This window comes from Typopeltis vanoorti, chromosome 4 (assembly GCF_054136105.1).
Source record: "Typopeltis vanoorti isolate ZY-2024b chromosome 4, IOZ_Tvanoo_1.0, whole genome shotgun sequence".
Taxonomy (NCBI): domain Eukaryota; kingdom Metazoa; phylum Arthropoda; class Arachnida; order Uropygi; family Thelyphonidae; genus Typopeltis; species Typopeltis vanoorti.
Genome location: NC_143552.1, coordinates 30467806 through 30488835, shown reverse-complemented (window position 1 = coordinate 30488835; position 21030 = coordinate 30467806). Strand labels below are relative to the sequence as shown.

The following is a 21030-nucleotide window of genomic DNA, read 5'->3' as shown; positions in this document are numbered from 1 at the left end:
AAAAGTTCAGTTTCTTTGGACAGAGGGTGTAGTGGAAGCTGATTTATCTTCATCATTAAGCTGGAAGAGAAGAAATATGCCAGGAGAGCAGTCTTATCTTTGAGTGATGTTATGATGCTATCTAGATATGAGAGAAGTCTGCAGCATGGAAGGATAAAAGTTAGCTGCACTCAACAGTCTTAGAGAACCAGAAAAGTTGATTGCCCATTTGAGCATGGATTTTGTATTCAGCCTTTTCAAAATCAGATTAGGACTGATTGATTGATGGTTTTTACAGTATTATGAATAGTTGCATAAGCTGAAATTTTTTCACTCAAGCCACCTAAAAATATAATTTTTTTTTCCCTGACTGATTTGCCACACTTGTTGGAGAATCAAGACGTTTGATCATAGTCGGGAGTTTGAGTGGAATGGTGAATGAAAGCATTTATTCCAATTATTAAGTTAGAACAGGTGTTCAGATCAGAACACCTGTTAAAGTTTGATAACTTAAAAGAAATTATTGCATGCACTCTGAAATCTCCTCTTTGTATCCTACAAATGATCTACAACCCCTCTCCAAGTTTCTAACCTATTTTCCAGGTGCTGAGAGTCACATAACAGGTGAATTACTGTATTTGCAAATTTATCTTCATTAAATTGTAATAATTCTAAGAATTATACCTTACCATACAGCACCAAAACATTCGACCATAGCAATTGCACTAATGCAGTCTTTTTTTCTCAACATGAGTCGTACTCCACTTTTATGAACAATTTCCTTCTGTAATTTTAATACTTGCACTTCTTTAAGAGATAGAGGCCGTTCTGCTTCATCAGCAAGGAAGGAAGAATCATTTGAACCCTAAAAATAACAAAATAATATTAATATATTTACAAAAACGTTTTTCTGAGAATACTTAATTGAAAGATAATAAATTCAGTAATGTATTATAAATGATGAACACATATAAGGAAAATTAGAATTTAATATCAGCTCTTATATATTTTGCTCACTGTAACATGAGCATCATTCAGGAAGAATGCAAAAGATGGATTGCAATATTCAAATTAGAAAAAATTAATTATAATTTATTAGCAGTAAGAAAATGGTGTTTTTGTATGCTCTGTTGTATAAATGCTTGAATTTTCTATATTTAAAATATTTTTCTATTTTGAAACTCTCTTAGAATGCATATTATCTAAGAGAAGCTTTTTGCTCTATGGAGAACAGATCCAATCTGGTTTTTTGTATTTTAGCTCATAGCAGACAAAATTTGCATTCTTATAAAACTTCCTTGCTTTTGCAGAATGTACATTTTCTTTGAATTTCAGAAAATCAGGAATTATAGAATTATTTCTGCAATATTTCTGCAATATTCTGAAAAAAAAAAAAAAAAAAAGTCTTAGAAAGTGAGAATTTCTTACATTTTAACTTTTCTAAGAAAAATACCTGTTTTTTTTTGTTGTTTTTTTGTCTCCCCATCAAGATGATACATTTCTTAATTAAGTGGGTTTGACTTGCAGAATTTTTATCTCTTAAAAACTGAATGATACTCCAACATGTTTTGCTGATTATGACTGACAGCATCTTCAGCAAGATATTTAACAGAAACAAAAAAGATCAGGTGTTTCAAACTAACAGCCATTGTATCTCTATAAATCGAAGGAAATCGGATTGACTACTAATAAATTTGTATTCAATTTTTTGAACTATAATCATACTGAAGTAGAAGCTTCAATTCTAAGCCAAGACTGGCTATGACATTACCCCAAAACACATTCCAAAAGTTGATATGATGGCTAGCATCAAAAAAAAAAAGCCACCAAGTTTCTATCACATGATGAAGCATTAATCACAAGATTACTTAGTGCTTCCTTTTTTTTTTTTTAAATTTATTTATTCGTATGGAGTTTACTCTCCCTTTTTCTCCCCTGTCCCTATTGGGGCAAGTTGAGCTCCCCCCATGGGGGGGGGTTAAGTATTTATGGCTGTAGATCCATGCGGTTTGCCTGCTTGCAGGATGAAAAACCCCAGATAAACTGGGGAAAAAAATCCTGCTGTCCATGCCCAAGACCGGCTAACTTGGCTATGGCTGAGGAAGATCCTTAAGCTCCTCACGTTGGTGACGGGAATCGAACCCAGGACACTCCTTCCCAGGCATATGGTTACGAAGCACACAGCCACTAGACTAACCGCGCGGACTTCCTTTTTATTAAAAGTAATCTTCATATAAAAAGTAACTTCACAGCATTAGAGAAAAGCATTTTAAGAAATTAACACGACAATGACAATATTATCACAGCTAAAGCAAACAAAGAAAATTCCGGTTATTTTAAATAGTGCAGATTATGACAAGATTGCATCTCTACTCTATTGAACTCTTCCACTTATTCAGAAATGGACCATGATCCCACTTGGTCAAAACACACAAAAATCAATATGATTTCTAATATATCTGAATTCACAGATCTAAAAAAATTCAAAATAACTGGTGAATTGTTTTAGAATGAGCCTATATTCATTGAATTATTTGATTAACTGTCTTTTTTTAATGAATCGTCTTTCAATTAACTGTTGTTCGATAAAGTATTTAACAAATTTATAAACATACACACACGGAACATCCATAAAAAAAAATAAATAAATAAAAAAACTCAAATGTCTTTATGAAATGATATTTTTAGATGCTCAAACTTTAAAGAAGTTTAAAAGAAGCTCAAACTATACTCTCTCAGAATATGTAACATCAAGAAAAGCTCTTAAATCTCTAAGCTATAGCAGCTTTCCAGTGGTGAGCCTAGAATCTTGAAATTATATTAGAAACTATAAATGTCTTACCTGCTGCTGCTGCCGTCAGTAGAAGTGATTATCTAGAGCAGTGGTCTCCAAAGTGTGGTATGCGAGTCGATATGTGGGGGTACATCAAAAAAGTTTTATATTGATAGGAAAAAAATTAAGTAATTAATTAAAGATAAAGAATATTACTTTATTTCATCAATTAAACATATATCTAATATAGATAAAGATGTTATAAAGATCCTGTAAACTTAAATTTGCGAGTTACGCACATTGGGTAACTTTGCACACATAATCGTCCGTGGCAAAGCTGTCATGTTTTTTAAAACTAGAGAGTAACTCTCTTACTTCTTATCATTGCCATTGTTTGTAGAGCATCCTAGTGTTGACAAGCCCAACAATGACAATAAGTGTTTATTAACATTATGCTACCTAGCTGATATTTTTGAAAAAGTAAACACGCTTAATTTGTCTCTTCAAGGAAAAGGTAACATTTTAACAATGAATGAGAAAATAACTGCATTTCGAAAGAAAATAGTGTCGTGGAGAGAGAAATTTGAAAAGGGATGTTTTAGAAATGTTTCCATCTTTATCTGATTTTGTTACAGAAAATAATGTAAAACAAACAAAAAGTCTAATATCTGCACATTTAAAAAGTTTAGAAACATATTTTTGTAACTTATTCACAGATCTTCCTGGCGAAGAATTTCAATGGATTTTATACCCATTTGCAGAAAATGTAAAAATTGACCACCTTCCGATTATTTTTCAAGAGCAATTAATTGACATTAGATTATTTATTATTATTATTATTTTGACACCTCCAGGGAGTCCAAAGGCTCATCGAGGGAGAGTGTGCCGACAGCATCGAACGATTGGACCCCTTCCAACTGCTAACCAGATACAACACAACTTTGAAAAACGAATTTCAACAGAAATCACTTCACAATTGGTGGATGGGACGGAAGTCCGAGTATAGCAATTTAGTAAACACATCAAATGATGCACTCCTACCGTTTGGTTCTACTTATTTATGTGAGGTATCATTTTCTGCAATGACAGGTATTAAAACCAAATATCGAAATAAATTAAACTTGGAACCAGACCTTTGTATCACAGTATCAGAAGCCATCGAACCAGAATTTCAAGAAATTATGAAAGAAATGCGAGGCCATTGTTCACATTAAATATCGTAATAAATATGTTTGTAATGTAAGCTGTTAATAATAAAAATAATGTGTAAAAATATCTAGCTTTTTTAATTATTATATGATGATACAAGACATATTTCCTCTTTATAATACTTATTACAATAGATTTTTGCACAATCAATTGGGGGTATGCGCTATTTATTTTTTCTGTCTTGGGGGTATGCGAACAAAAAAGTTTGGAGACCACTGATCTAGAGTTCAAGTTACTTTGAACTCTAGATCTTTGGTCTTGATGTCATTAAATGAACATGCATTGGGAGGAAGGACATATTCCTTTGATTTAAAAGTGGTATAAATGTTATCTACTATTCACACGATCATAATCGCATGATCAAAACTTCAAGTCTAAAAGTTAAGTTTTTCCCTAAAATAGTTATGTCACCATATCATATAAAGAAAGAAAATAAATGATCTAACAGTCAGAGACTATAAAAAGTATTAAAAAAAAAAAAAAAATCAGCTAACGCCTTTTTATTCCCATATATAAGGAGTAGGCGAGGCTGTTTTAAGAATTTCTTGGTACACTTTGGAATCGACTCTTTCATACAAAATACACAGCCTACCTGGACCCTCTGCAGTCACACAAGCCCATACCATGACAGAAGTTGCAAATTTCATTAAACGTTTCATGCATTCTTTATCAAATGCTTCTTGCTTAAGACATCAAACACCCTTGATGACAATGGCAGACATAAAATATACTGTCCAGCCACAAGATCTCTCGACACTTCTGTGCATGGATTAAGTATGGATCTGTGCAGAAAAAGGCAAATCCATTTCGATAATAGAGTAATCAATGATGAGTGTTTATTATTATAAGTCAGAAAATTAGCTTTTCTTTCATAAAAATTATAGTTTTTGAAGTGTTTTACTCATACAATAGTTGGAAAATTTTACATATAAAGCATACAAGGTTCAAAATCTACAATTTGTCACCAACACGTGATTTTGCATGTTGGTGACAAATTCGTAAGTTGCCTTATTCCTTTCTCTCCTTCAATATAAAATGACTCTTCTTGACACTGTGCCAGCCAAGGTTCTCGCATCTGTGGTCAGACAGTACTTTCATTGCTAAAAAGTACCTTTTTCTAGTCCTTCTAGTCCCACAACAGTGTTTGCATACACTATCATACTCTACCTGCTTTCTGCTTAGAAGTCATAAGCAGCTTTGTCTTAGGCACACAAGATTTAAAACCCAATTTGTGAAGTAGTTTCAAATTCGTAGATTTAGACATATTCACACCTAGATGGAAAGTAAATTTCTTTCCATCTCCTGTGAAAATACCTTACACTTCGGAAGCGGTTTTTCTTCATAATATTCTTCAATCTCCTCTCATCTCTTGATGTAGTTATTACCTTTCAACCGATTTTTTTGAAAACTCCAGTTACTAGAATACTGTCTCAATACTCTACTCATGCCTGCTTGAGAACATTTCAATTCCTTAGCTATAAACTATTGAGTTTGGCTTCTTTGTGTAGAGTCACCATACAACACTTCTTAGCTTCCAATATGTCACTTGTTTAACCCATGTTTAGCATATGATTAACTGAAATCGACATGCAAACGATTCCTCACAGGAGTCAGTCCTGCAGCTACTGAAATATATGCTATTTCTATGCTCTCCTCAAAACTAATTGGAAAAATTTGGAATATGATAATATTTTGAACCATGTTAAAAATTATTCTAAATTTTGTGAATGTTTTCAGATAACAGATTTCTTATAACTTATATTACATTTTTATGTGATATAAATTTACATAGTTATATAATCTAAAAGTATGTAGATGATGCTAATTCATATTTGGTAATAATTATTTTCTATGCAATAAATTAGAATTGCAAATCATTCAACACATTTTCTTTGATTATTCTAATTTTCTGATTCAGAGGTGTATGACAATTTGATATTTAAGGTATACAGTATGTGTTTAGATGTAGTTAGTGGACTGGATTAGAAACTAGATTTTCGATAGAATTGAACATGGGAGAGCAGGACTGGAGAAGGAAAGTTAAGTGGAGTTCCACAAGGTTCATTACTGGGACTGTTACTGTTAAATCTTTATGTCAATGATATTGTCACTACATTAAAGAAAATATTCAGTTTCTGCAGATAGTGACACTTGGGAGATTTATTAATAAGTGCTGATGCTGTGGCCCTTCAGGAGGATCTGAATAAGCTGGAAAGGAGGAGGAAAATAAATAAATGGAAATGTCAGTTTTAATACAGTTAAACATAAAGTTCTGAAATCCGAGATTCCCAAATAGGATGCTTCGTACTCATGCAGTGGAATTACACTAGAAGATGTAGAGAAAGCAAGGAATCATGGCATAACTGCAGATAAAAATTTGAAGTTCAGAGGACAGTTAAGGATATATAGCAAAGGCAGTGAAGACAAACTCAAAACACTGCTGTAATATTGCAAAAAAAAAAAAAAGTGGTGGTTTCATTATATGAAGTCTTGAGTGAATCATATCTGGATTATTCTGTTCAGATCTGGTCAGCAGGATTTGAAGTGGCTGAACTAACCTTGGAGAGAGTACAAAGGCAGATAATAAAAATAATACTAGGACTGTACAATGGCAGTTACAAGGGTTAGAGATTGAGAGAGTGCCAACTGCAGAGTTTGGGGAAAATAAGATGGGGGGGGCATGATTTAAGCTGTTTAAAGTATTTACCATACTGATACTGGGAAGATTTTTCATATGGTAGAATGAGGGGAAAGAACAAGAACAAGGGGGATTTATCTAGAAGTTGCAAAAGGAGGAGTAAGAAGCAGCAAATTTTTTGCATAAATTGAGGTAGGAGCATGGAATACATTGCCTGAGAGGATGGTGAAAGTGAAAACAGTGAATGAGTTTAAGGATTTGTATGATGCACTTTGTGTTGCATAATGTGGACCTCACACAATGAATCTTGTAACTCCAGAATAATACTTCTTGACAGCACATAGACAGAACTGATAACAGTGATTAATCCAGACATCCCACATCTTTTCGATTTTCAAGACATTTGCATCTATGATTACTTTTCTTGATAACCTTCTTCTAACGCGTTTCTTCAATAACCTCTGGAACATTTTCTGCCCTTATGTTTATCTTCTATATTCTTGCCAGTATTCCCAATGACTTTTGTTTAGCTACTTTTTTCTTTTCTTTTACAATAAATTAGCTTTCTTACATTTTTCTATGAATGAGGCCTTACAGAGGCCATACGGTAGAATGAATTATTTGCCAAGAACTTCTGATAAGAATTCATAGTTGATATTCATTACAGCACACACCTTTATACTAAAATGTGTGCATTATAAATGATGAAAAGTCCTGACTGAAGCAATAAGGTACAATGCTATTATAAAGAATATTCATTACAGCAAACCATCCACCGTAACAAACTATTCCTGCAGTCCTTTTCAGGACTATTTCTTTAACTTCATGAATCCACCAAGTTCATCCCTCATAAATCTAGCATAAAATTCCCTCAATAGGGAAAGCATCTAGTGAAATATTGCCACCAGACTCTGCTACTGGATCTTTAAAGTGTGAATTCTTTAGGTGAGAGATGAAATTCATCTTCCACCTAAAGACAATCACAAACATTATGTCCACAGCAGCCTGTTGTTTGGAGAGGAGGATACACTAACCTCTCAGCCAACTAGGCCAACCTGTTCTAAGAAAATGATCCCAGTTGGTTTTCTGTATTCCTTACAAGCTATGTGGAGATCTCTCAGTTATCTAGCTTTGAATATTTCAAAATAATCTTAAAATATTTTAAATCATTTAAGTGACTCCAGAAAGACAAGATTATCTTAAAATACTTCAAAAGCTCATATTTATAAAAACATTTAATAATAATAAACACAGTACCAGCACTTCATGAAGTACTCAAGTATTTTTGTTTATCTTAAATTCATATTGAGCTTTCAAAGGACCTTCCTACCAATGATTAAGTAATGTCAAATAAAATAAATTCCATATTTTTCTATTCCAATGAAATAGGTTTACATCTGTGGAGCTCTTGCCTTTATATTAGTTGTTAATCATTTTACTCATATGATAATAATAAAAGAGAAAAATTTTTAATTTTTAAAGAATGCATATTATGAAAGATTTATAAACAAAAATTCATCAATATGACATAATTAAATTTGCTATTTTAAAGAAAATCATATTTCTTGCCTCAGAATTGTGTCTTTGAGCCATCTGTTGTGGAATATTATGTGGTGGTTGACCTTCATCTAGAGAAAATGGATATGTCTGTGGAAAAGAATTTTCAGATGTTTCTAATGTTTGGGTTCTAGAATTACTAAAAGAATCTTGTACAAGATGATTCGGAGATAACTGATCAGAAAATGAGGAAACTGGTATCCTGCTTGATATCACATTACTAGAAATAAATGATCTACAAAGTCCAGATAGCGATGGTTCAGAAGTAGAAACAGAGCTGCTTAATCCCTGGGATCGTTCTCTAGAAATCTGATTTCCAGAAGACAAATTTCTCAGTTCAAGTCCTCCTTGTATATCTGGTACTACCGAGGATGATAGCCTCCTCGATTCTCTTCGTCTTGCTATACAAACAGGAGGGGCACCATCACTTTCAGATCTTCTATGAGGTCGTGGATTTTCATATGAAGGATTTCTGATTCCTCTTAGAGTAAGCCCTTGTCCTGATGGTGATGCACTTCCAGGATAAAATAATGGTTCATATACAATACTAGAATCTTCATCACATGCTATATTTGCAACAGCAAATGTACTATAGGAATCAGGAGAAAGGTCATTTTGATCTAAGTCGATTTCTCTCACTGAATTGTTTTCATTCAGTACATCTACAGCAACATCAAAGTTAAAAGCATTTGGTAGTACTGCAGGATTGTTTGATTCTCCCTCAGTGTTTAAACTGATAGTTTCATGATGTACGCTCCTGGAATTTACTGAAGTTGGAGAATAATTATCGAAGGGTGAGTTGCTCTCCTCAGGAGGTGGTGGAAGGGGAGAATTTGGATCCCTACTAGACTGGGATCCAGAATCCAGGTGTAAACTAAATTGCCCATCAGTAATATCTACAAAAGAAAAATATAATTTAAAAATATAAAAAAATATTTAATATTACAGAAACAAATTGCTAGAGATATGAGATAAAACAGTTCAGTGCACTCTCATTATAGCAAACACTATTTAGTTAACTTGCTTAATGCAAAAAAAAAATTCGAACCAAAGTCTAACAGCAAAAAAAAGAAACCATTCTAGAGGAAAGTCACTTTATCATAGTGTTCCTTAAACTTTTTGAGACTGCTGAACTCTACATATAAAATGCTTATTTATTTTTTATTTTTTTGCAGAATCTCTGAAAATTTTCATAAAAAATTACTGATCAGAAAGGAAATTATAATAGTGAATGGGTATGTTAAAATATTTTAATCAAGAAAATGTATGACACATAATCAGGGCTGATCCAAGTGTATCTGATGCCCCTAGGCAAAGAAAATTTAGGCACCCCTATACATCGTCTCTCTCTCTATATATATTTTGTCATACTCAAACAAGCACACGTACACCTACACATGTGGATATTTATAAAAATAATATCATTATGAACATTAAAAAAATGTATTAATCAAAACCAATACATTTGTATACATATATGATTACTCCTAATATCAGTATAGCAAGAAAATTATTACATCTTAAATACAAAAATTATGAAAAATTAATCTTTAATTTATTATTAATCAAGGTTTTACTAATTTTTTTCGAAGGTTGTAATTTTTTCCCGAACTATGTAGCAAAATCCGGCGCCCTGAAGTCTTAGTACCCCTAGGCGATTGCCTAGGTTCACCTAATGATAAAACCGGCCCTACACATAATATTACAAACAGTGGAAGAAATAAGTCAATTTAATAAAAATATGTACTCACCAAATACACACAAATCTTAAGGTAAAATTGCATTGAATGAAATTATTATTATTGTACAGCACTTCCATGGACAGGTCTCCAGAATAAATCTACTACGAGAAAAAAGTTTACTCACCCAAGGTATTGGGCTACCTTACATAAATATGGTTATCGGTGATGTTAAAAAAATAAAAAAAATGTTATGTTGACAAAACAAAATACATTTTGTAATTCTCACTATACATTACATGCAATTATACTGAAGTAGGCTTTCCTTTAAGGTGGGTTTAAAATGTATGCCATAACACAGCTCATCACAACTCAATTTGTGCTTTCTTTCATTTATTGTTTATAATGAAAGGTGAATTTATATAAATTATCCATGAACAATAATTTAACAGGGAAGACAATAAAATTCACAAAATCAAGAAAAGTAGCTGGCACTCTATGTAGAACCAGACTTACTTTTCACAATGCACTCAGTCAGATGATCCGGTCTTTAACCTGTCTTTGCAACACAATTGTATTTTTTAAATAAGAGTATTAAAAAGAATCTGCATCATGTAAAATTTTCACACATTATACTAAGCTAAGTGATATGTGAAAATCATCTTAGGATAATATCAACACACCTACTTAAGGGGTAAAGGTGTTCGAAGAACAAGCAGCATTTAATTAGATTATGTACAGATTTTAATTTTTGTATTTATAATTACCAGTTTATTTTGTTGATTAAAATATTTGTAAGAAAAATAAAATTATTATTATTTTTTTAAAGAACTGATTGTCCATGTATTGATGGTAGTGGTATCATATAATTGAAGGATTAAGTAAGGAAGACAGTTGTACGTAGTGAGATGAGTCTTCAGAGTTGCCGTAGTGTAGTAATGTTCCCCCCCCCCCAATGATTCCTAGGCGGTGTCACATAATAATAATAATTACATATGTTGTGTGTACTGTTTATAATGAAATATACGTTTAAATTTAATATTAAACTAAATGAATGCACTGATTTGATAAATTTGATATTTATTGGAAATGATAACTGCAATTTAATTTAAATGAATATGTTACGAAAAACTTACATATTTTCTTGTTTAAGTTAAGGGATATTACATCCCATATCGTTTCTTAGCCGAATAAGAAACCCAAAGAGTTTCATGCCGAATATAGTAGAAACTATATAAAGTTCGGCGATTCCAAGTGTAAGCAAATACCTGGATACTGCAGCAACTGACCCCAAAAGGTAGTGCAAGCTGAGGCAACTCATGTCTAAGGCGGAGCAAGCTCCGATCACTATTCTTGATATTTACCCATAATGTGAACTTAGCTCCTAGGAGCTGTATTTCTGTTCTACATTATGAGAGAAGGTCACTAGAGATATGGGATGTAAGATGTAAGGAACGATATGGGATGTAATATCCCTTAACTTAAACAAGTCATATGTTGCTGAATTGAAGCCTTTGGCTCTTCATATATCTAATAATTTATTAGGACACCTCTCGGCAATACTCATAGAAGGGTTGTAAGTTCTGTTCGCTACAAACTTGATATTAACTAGGTCTACCTACTCACTGATGAGACCTCAATAAAAGTTGAAACCGGTCTGGGTAGTGACCTTCTTTCATAATGTAGAACAGAAATACAGCTCCTAGGAGCTAAGTTCATATTATGGGTAAATATCAAGAATAGTGATCGGAGCTTGCTCCACCTTTGACATGAGTTGCCTCAGCTTGCACTACCTTTTAGGGTCAGTTGCTGCAGTATCCAGGTATTTGCTTACGCTTGGAATCGCCGAACTTTATATAGTTTCTACTATATTTGGCACGAAACTCTTTGAGTTTCTTATTCGGCTAAGAAATGATATGGGATGTAATATCCCTTAACTTAAACAAGTCATATGTCGCCGAATTGAAGCCTTTGGCTCGTCATATATCTAATAATTACATATTTTCTGTTTTCGAGTAAACCATCATAACACGTAATGGCCATTCATTGTTTGTCACTTCATGACTGAAACGAAAACCAGAAGTGTCGTGTAATAGAGCACGTATGGATTGAAAATAACCCAATAATATTGCTATGAGAAAAATGAGATTTTTGGAACTCAAAAGCAGATATTTATGAGGTCTTTGATATATAGAGAGAAAAATGTTTAAAAGTTATAAATCATTGTTATGACAATAATGACAGAACAACTGTTTTGGGAGGTAGAGATATGAAAGGTTGAGTTTTTAATTACTACAAAAAAAAACAAATTTTCTCTTTCATATAGAAAGGAAAATAAAGTTCAGAACCTTAAAGGAAATAAAAGGAGAGAAGAAAGTAAAGATGAATGGCTTACATTATGACTTTTAGAGAAACCGGTAACTAAAATTGCAACTGTTTCAAGCAATCTTTTAAAAGAAAGCAATGTAGGGTTCAAATTAAGGATTTCAGATCAGAAGTTTTATTTTCAACTCGCTGAAAATAAAACTTCTGCAAGAATTCATTAGCAGCCACCTTGATCGAATAACTTGACAGTGAAATTTAGATTGATTTTTTTTTTTTTAAGTATAAATTATGCAAAAAAATAATATATTTTGTATGCATTTAGAATGAAGCCGAAAATGCACGTGCCAATTGTCTCTGTTTACTCCCCTGGGCAAGCAAATTGGTGGATTTCTGGAGCCTTGTCCATGGAGTCTGAAGACTCATCTCAGAAGATCCAAACCACCCACCCATTCTATCATACCTCTCCTTGACCCCATTAACAGACAAAGTGCTAACAACTGACTCTGACGGCCCATTCCATTCATTCACAAACTCTCCAAGAGAAAAATCTAAACACTACTAACCATACTTTTACTCAAAGTCTAGAGATGATCCCTTGTTCTGCTTTTCTAGCCAAGTGCTGAAACTTGCCGCTGGATCAATATTATAAAACCCTTTAAGTAACTTGAATGTTTCTATCATATGTCCTCCTTCTTGCCTTACCAACTAATTTCTACAGTCCACACCCTTCAAATTTATCCTCATAAGGAAGGTACCACAGATCACTCACCATCTTGGTTGCTTGCCTCTGAATCTTCTGCACAACTTCATCATCCCCAAGAAACCCAGGAGACCAGAAATGAGCACAGTAATCCAGATACAGACATATCAAGGCCTTATAAAGAGAAATAACTTCATTATCTCTACTGTTAGTGTGTTCTTCAATAGCCAAGTAATTTTTGAGCTACTTAGCAATACGACCTCTAAACTTCAACTCTATCTATCTACTACCACAATCACCCCTAATTACCTAACATCTATTTCCTAGAATACAGTTCCATCAATGTAGTGGACAGATTGTAACATATTTATCCCAAAATGCATAACCTTACATTTCTCCATATTAAACTGACATCCTTTATCTTTTCCCATACTGACAATCTATTTAAAGCATCCTGCATGCTCTTCACATCGCCTTGATTTATTATTGCAAACAACTAAATATTTGTGATATTCAGTTGTTTCCTTATGTGTAATCCCTACGAGGCTTGCAGCTTGCAAAGCATGAACATGGCTAACCTGGGGTTCCAGAGCTAAGTATGACATATTTCAAGCTTCTGGTCATACTTTTCTCTTATTCTTCCACTTATTGCCTCTATCCTCACACTAACATTACTCCTAATAAGGGTTCCTTACTTCATCATCATCATCAAATTCCTGACAGGTAGTACCTTCAAGAGGTGTATAGGATATGATAGTAGTACATGAAAAATTTATATCATTCCTAACTTCCTATCTACAATTTTCTCCAAATCAGTCTGTTACTTGTCAAGACTCCAACATTATCAGATCTTATATTTCTATTGTCTAAGGCACTTTGTACCGTATCAATCCACCTATATCTTGGTCTTCCTCTGGGTCGTTTTCCTACCAACCTGGCAGAGAACACTTGTTTAGCTAATCTTTCCTCGCCCATTCTGTTTAAGTGACCATACAACCTGAGATTAACTCTGCTAACGCATTCCTGGATGCTGACAATGTCAAGTTGTTTCCTAATAACCTCGTTTTTAATATGATATTGCCATTGATGCCATCTGTTCACACCCTCTAATCTTTCTCAGGACTCTCATAGCTGTGGTCTCTAGTCTTTGGTCAAGTGTTTTACTTCTGACTCAGCTCTTGAATCCATAAGTTAAAATTGATTTGAACACTGTCTTGTATACAGTTAATTTAGTGTTCCGACTAATTTCTCTCTTATTCCATATGAATTTATTCAATTGACTTCCCACCATACCAGCTTTGCTGATTCTGTTGTCTATTTCTATATTTAATTTACCATCTTCACTAAAAATCGTGCCTAAGTAGCTGAAATGTTTTACTTGTTCCACAGGTTTTCCATTCACAAAGCAGTTGACATTTTCAACGATTTTACCTATTTTCATTGTCTTTGTCTTTTTATTGCTGAACTTCATACCATATCTATCACAACAGTTATTCCATTTAGTCAGGGAATTTTGCAAACGTGTAGCGTATTTATTTAAAAGTATAACATCATCCGCATAAAGCAAAGAGCTGACATTAACATCTCCAATTTTGATATCATGTTTAATACCACTTTCCTTCATAATGTGATCCATATAGATAATGAATAACAGAGGGGATAATGTACATACTTGTCTCACACCAGATTTAACATTAAACCATCTTGCTGTACTTCCTTCAATTCTAACTGCTAACTTACAACTCAAATAAAGACTATTGCTTGATATAATGCCCCATAGACACCATATAACTGTAGAGTATTGATTAGCTTCTCTCTTGGCACCGTGTCATATGCCTTTTCCAGATCGATAAAACTTAAATACAGATCTTTGTTATATTCCCATGCTTTCTCGACTATTTGTCGTAAAGTGAAGATCTGATCCTGACAGTCTCTATTTGGCCTGAATCCAGCTTGTTCTTCACAAAGCTTTTCTTCCACAATTCTTCTCAACCGTTTCTGAAGTATACTTGCATAAATCTTGCCAGAAACACTCAGTAGGAAAATACCTCTGTAATTCTCACATTCAGTTTTATTTCCCTTTTTATATATGGGTACTATGAGAGCTCTACTCCAATTATCGGGAATTTGCCCCTCAATCCAGACCTTTTGAACTATGCAGTGCAGCCACTGTAAGACTTTTATACCACCATACTTCAGCATTTCTGGTCGAATATCATCTAATCCTGCTAACTTTCCACATTTCAAGACATTGATGGCTTTTACTACTTCAATGTATGGATATGTATTCCTGACTGTGTGCATGTTGAGTGTTTTTTTTACCACAGTGCTATCACTGTTTGTTCTATTTAGCAATTTTTCAAAGTAGTTACTCCATACTTCAAGGATATCTTTTTTCTCCCATTTTCATGTCACTTTTATCATCTCTAACTCCTTTTACAGCACTCTTTCCTCCGTTTCTAAGCTTCTTCAACACAACCTCCACAATATTTTGCCACCTTCTTGATATTTATTTTCTATGTTCTTGCCAAAGTCCTCCCCCATGACTTTTCTTTAGCTAGTTTTACACAGTGTTTATCTTTCATACATTTGTCTCTGTATTCTCTAAGAGCACAAGCTGACTTATTTGACAGGAACTTTTGATATGCTTTCTTCTTTTCCTTCACTGCCTCTTTAACTTCCTGTGTCCACCAGGGAGTTCTGATTTTTCTATCCTTGCAGACAACCCACATGCCTCTCTGGCTGAATCAATCAGGGCATTCTTCAAGGCTTGCCACTGAATCTCCAAGGTTTGGTTCCTGTTCTCAAACTCTTTCATTTTTTCTTCAATAATCTTTGTGTATTTTAGTCTACAGTTCACGTCTGAGAGTTGCTCAACTTTTATTCGCTTTAAAACTTTCTTATATGTTATTCTTTTCAATATGAAATTCAGTTTTATCCTGCTCAAGACTAAATAGTGATCACTTCCAATTTCAATTCCTCTGTACACTCTGGTGTCCTGCACCAGAGAGAAAACATCGCTATCGACAATAACATAGTCAATGAGACTTTTCTTATTCCTTGCCTCTTCTCTCCATGTGAATTTGTGCACATTTTTATGTTGGAACATGGTGTTAGTAATAACCAGTCCACGTCCTGAGCAGAAATCCAACAGGAATTTGCCATTATTATTAGCTTTGCTTTTTCTCCAAATTTTCCCAAAATATTTTTGTATGTCTGACAATTATTTCCTACTCTGCTATTTAGATCTCCAACTTTTCCTTTTTCATTGTGTAGCTTTCTCTAGAGCCTCAAAATATTCCTCCACTTCTACTTAGTAGAGCTTCTGTGGGACCATAGGCACAAATAAGTCTCATTGTCCAGTTCCCCATTCTCATATTTGTCCACATCACTCTACTTGAGACTGCCTGCCATTCAAGAAGATTAGCCTCATATTTAGTGTTGAATACTATGGATACCCCTTCTTTTCCTTGATTGTCATTGCCTGAATATAACATTTTGTATTTATTGCTCAAAAAGATCTCACCAGTTTTTGTCTTTTTTGTTTCAGTTACCCCTTTTATGTCGATCTGGTACTTATCTTATTCTTCAGCTAGCTCCATTTCTTTGCCATTCAGGCTTCTTATGTTGATAGTACTGATCTTTAACTCTGGTGATGTTGAGTTGGGGTGTGTTTTAGGATTCATTCCAGTAGCTGACTTTTCACTATTCACCCTGGTTCTGTGGCGAAAACAACGGGGGCCTTGTTTAACCAGGCAATGCCCCAGCCAGCATGAAATTTTGTCATGTTGTACCATCATTTTGTATATTGGTTTAAGCCAATAAGAATACAATTTGGTGAGCTAAATCCCAAATTGCCAGCCCATCCTTTTTCGTTCAGTATCCAGGTAGATATCCAACATGGTGCACCACGAGAAGGTGAGGATTGAACATTAGGCCAGAAGCCCTGGTCGGTTCTCTGCATTAGGCTATGTGGAGGTCTCCTCTCAGTTATACAGCTTTGACCCTTAAGCTTTCTATCTATCTCTTGTTTCTCTTCTAGCCCCAGGAAGAGATCCTCCATTCTCTCCAGAGCTATTAGAATATTCGAGGGCTAGGGGTGTTTCCTCCTCTTCCGGCTAACCACTAATATACCTAGCAGTGGGCAGAAGCGCTACTAGTAGGAACCTTTTGTAATATACATGCTATAAGAGGCAGAGATCGAGAGGAATGACTTGGCTCCAACATGATAATATTGGGCTATGACGAACTGTTCATCTCTCTGGCCAGGATACTGCAGTAGAGAAGGCAACAGGAAACCACTCTACTATTATCCCATGATAACCTTCATGATGATGCAGACTTATAACAGAGGGGCAGCTGCCAGCCCGGCACACCAAGGTGGTACCTCTAAGCACGGAGGGGAAAAGAATGTGCAACAAAGACCAAATTTGACTAAGCTGAAGAACAATGACATCAACAAGACATGACAATCCCAGCCCACAAAATCACCAAATCAGATCATCATAAAATAACTCTTAGAAAGACCTTCAAGATAGGAACATGGAACATCAGAGGACTCCTGCAACCTGGGAAACTAGACATAATACAGAATGAAATGGAAGACAATAAGATACTAATCTTATGGTTGGCTGAAACTCAGTGGAAATAACGTAGTCATTTTACAATACATAAGGGAAACAAGGTGTTTTTCTCTGATCCAGACCATAACAGTGAAAAGGGAGTTGCCATCATTGTTAATAAAAACATAAGTAAAGCAGTAAAAGGATACAACCCAGTCAGTGACAGAATCATAACAGTAAGATTAAACACCAACCCAATTCCAACAATGCTGATACAAGTTTATGCACCTACATCAAATGCAGAAGATGAAGTAAGTGCGGAATTCTACAAAGATCTAAATGAAACTGTTACACCTGATATCTTAAGAATGTAGAATTCTCAGCTATCATGGTGTAACATGAAGAGAAATAAATTAATAAACCCTGCATAAAAGCTAATAGCTAATTTAAATGAATTATTTAAAAGAAAAGGAAATATTCTTGCATCCAATAAAATATAAAGGTGTTTGGTTGAACTAACTAACAAAAAGAAAGAATATATTAATGTTGTAATATGATACAAAAGAGAAAATTTAACTAAATAAGACAGAAAAGGATTATTCATAAAAGATGGTATGTGAGAGGCTAGAGATTAAAATATTAAGTAAATTCATAGAGAAAATTTGAAAGGGGATTAAGTTAGAGGCTAGCACAAGAAAAACAACAGAAAATCGCTTAGGGCCGATTCCCGGATTGAGACATCGTTTGGCTCGCCGACCAAAGGACGTTTGGCAGAAGAAAAAAAAAACGCCACCCTAATTGGTCGGTAAAGTAAAAACAAGTAGGGGGGGCGGAGAAAAGAAGTTAAAGAGGATGCCGTTAGGAGAGCAAGTATAAAAGGGTTGGAACCCCCCCCCCCACAAGGCTTTTTTGGTTTTTGTTTTGGTTCTGTTCCAGAGGAGTTCTCTACGAGCTCCGTGGCAAAGGTTTCACGCAGTTTTCCTGAGTGGAGATTGGGGTTATATCTCCGTGGTCACAACATGGAAACAAAAGTGAGCGGGATTTCGATTCCGGATTTCCTATGTAAGAAGCGAAGAATGCCATAGAGTCAAAGAAAAGGAAACATATTCTTTGTGTTTCAACTTCAGTGACAACCACGAGAAAGGGAAAGCTATAAAGTTATCGATATCCACATCGCGAGTCACACAGCCGTCACATAGATGATTCAATGTGTGTCCTGAATTACGAAAGTTTAAGACCGTGTAAGCATAGTTCAACTCCAAAAGGAACGTAGGAGTAGCAGATTATCGGAGAGGTTATACCAAGCTAGTTCAATCAGAAAAAGGTAAAGGCCCATATGAAAAACTCAAGAAAGAAAGGTACTGTAAAATATATCTAATGTTGACTAAAATTTGTCTGTAATAGGTATCATTATTCTAATATGGAACTGTTGAAGTGACCAAGGAAAATTTATACTAGGACTTTAGTATCTGACAGAATATAATGAAAGTAAGCTTGTTAATGAATATTATTAAGTAATTATGTGCCCTGAGAATTTTGTATGTCTATTGCAATGTATAGGAAAGTTGAAATGCCATAGTTGTGTGTTAGTGCAGAAAAAGGTTTAGTTAATCTACTTAAGTTTGAATAGTTAAATAGTGTGAATTAATCTTATTTGTCCATGTCAAATGAATTTACGTGTTGAATGTGCATGGCGCCATGATCGTAATACTAGTTATGTGTTAGTGCAGTAAATGGTTTAGTTAATCTACTAAGTTTGAATAGTTAAATAGTGTGAATTAATCTTATTTGTCCATGTCAAATGAATTTATGTGTTGAATTGTTATGGCGGCATGATCGTAATACCCATTATAGGATCATAGCCTAATTACTTGTAATAAGCTAATGTTAGGTTTTAAAACTTTGTGGGATTTAATATCCCCTTAATTTAAGCTAATGTTAGTTTGTAAGTATTTAGCATTAAATTGAGTAATCACAAAAATTGAATTGCACCATGTTAAGGAATTTAATAAACCTTTTGTCCAATGCACCACTTGAAAAATTACGAACCTAATCACACGGGAAATTAATGTGTTAAGAAACGAGATAAAGTGTCATGACTGCCACATAGTTACACTTTCTGACATATTTTAGTTCTTTCTCCTTGTTTTTGCATATAATATCTTAAACTAAATGTCCCAAAAGGTGCTGCATAATATTAGGGATACTAAGGGGAGAAATAACTTAAGTATTAGTAAAAAATTTGGTGATATCTCGTGCGTAGATAATAGTTGAACATAGATAAAGGGGAAATAACTAGATAGAATAAAAATCGTAAAAATGGGACACAACAAAACTATTGATACAATACCAAGAAAGAATATTTGAATAGTTCTAGGAGACTTCAATGCTTAGGTAGGATTCGAAGCACATGATGATGATGATGATCACTTAAATGGAATCATTGGAAAATACGGACTGGGAATTAGAAACAAACCAAGAGAAAAACTATTGGAGTTCTGCATTGAAAGGGAATTAGCAATCACTAACACTATGTACAAACAGCACAAGAGGAGACTGTACACATGGGTATCGGTAGCACCTGGGAATCAATGTAAGAATCAAATTGATTACATTTTAATTGACAGAAGATGGAGGACACTAATCAATAACACCAAAACACTGCCAGGTGTAGACTGTGGATCAGATAATCAATTATTAATCTCTAATTTAAAGATCCATCTGAAAGCAAACAAGAATAACAGCAACAAAAGATATGACTTTTCACGAAAGAACAACAAATTTACAATGGACATTGAATCAGAGCTCAAGAAACAAAAAAGCACACCTCAGGAACAAAGCATTGAATCATATTGGACATACCTAAAACAAACCATTGCAAAATCTGCAGTCAAAAACATCCCAATAAAAAGGAAAGGTAGTCCATGGATTACAAAAGAAATCCTAGAACTAATTGAAAAAAGGAAAAAATTAAAACAACAGATTGGCAAAACCCAAATTACCTGAACCTGAATAAAGCTATTAAGAAATCTTGTTAAAAATAGCTATATCCAAAACATCTGTAAGGAAATAGAAAGACACTTCACCTCTAATGAACAACAGATTTATTCAAAAAGGTTAAGGATATAACCAAAAAATTCAAACCAAAACTTAATATAATTGCAGAGGAAAACAGCAAGATCTCAAATGACACTAATGACATAGCCAGAAGATGGAAAGAGTATTGTGCCAAGTTTTACAAGGACCCAGCTATTCAACAAGAAGGTGAAGGAGCTATGGAAAACATGGAAAAAGAACCAGAGATCCTCAAAAGTGAAGTAGAACAAGCAATCAAAAAATTAAGGAAAAACAAAATCCCAGGTCCTGATTCAATACCAGCTGAAATGCTGAAAAACCTTGGAGAGAATGCAGTCAACTGGACACGTGATTTATGCAACAAAATCTGGAAGATGGCCGAATAACTGGACTAGTTCCACCATTACCCCAATCTACAAAAAAGGCAATCACAACAACTGCGAAAACTACTGCACCATTGCCCTTATCTCACATACCAGCAAGATTTTACTACACATTATTTAAGGAGAGATTACAAAGTTTTATAGACCATC

General features: G+C 34.2%; 1 protein-coding gene across 1 annotated transcript in view; it reads right to left on the bottom strand.

Annotated features, from left to right (window-relative positions):
• LOC150107192 (uncharacterized) overlaps nt 1-21030 on the bottom strand; it is a 177089-nt gene that overhangs the window by 69840 nt on the left and 86219 nt on the right. Inside the window, exons 6-7 of the mRNA XM_090391051.1 lie at nt 8169-9052; nt 669-844 (exon numbers count right to left, since the gene is read on the bottom strand). Of these exons, the coding sequence (XP_090247177.1) occupies nt 669-844; nt 8169-9052 (1060 nt within the window). The remainder of the gene's footprint in view (nt 1-668; nt 845-8168; nt 9053-21030) is intronic.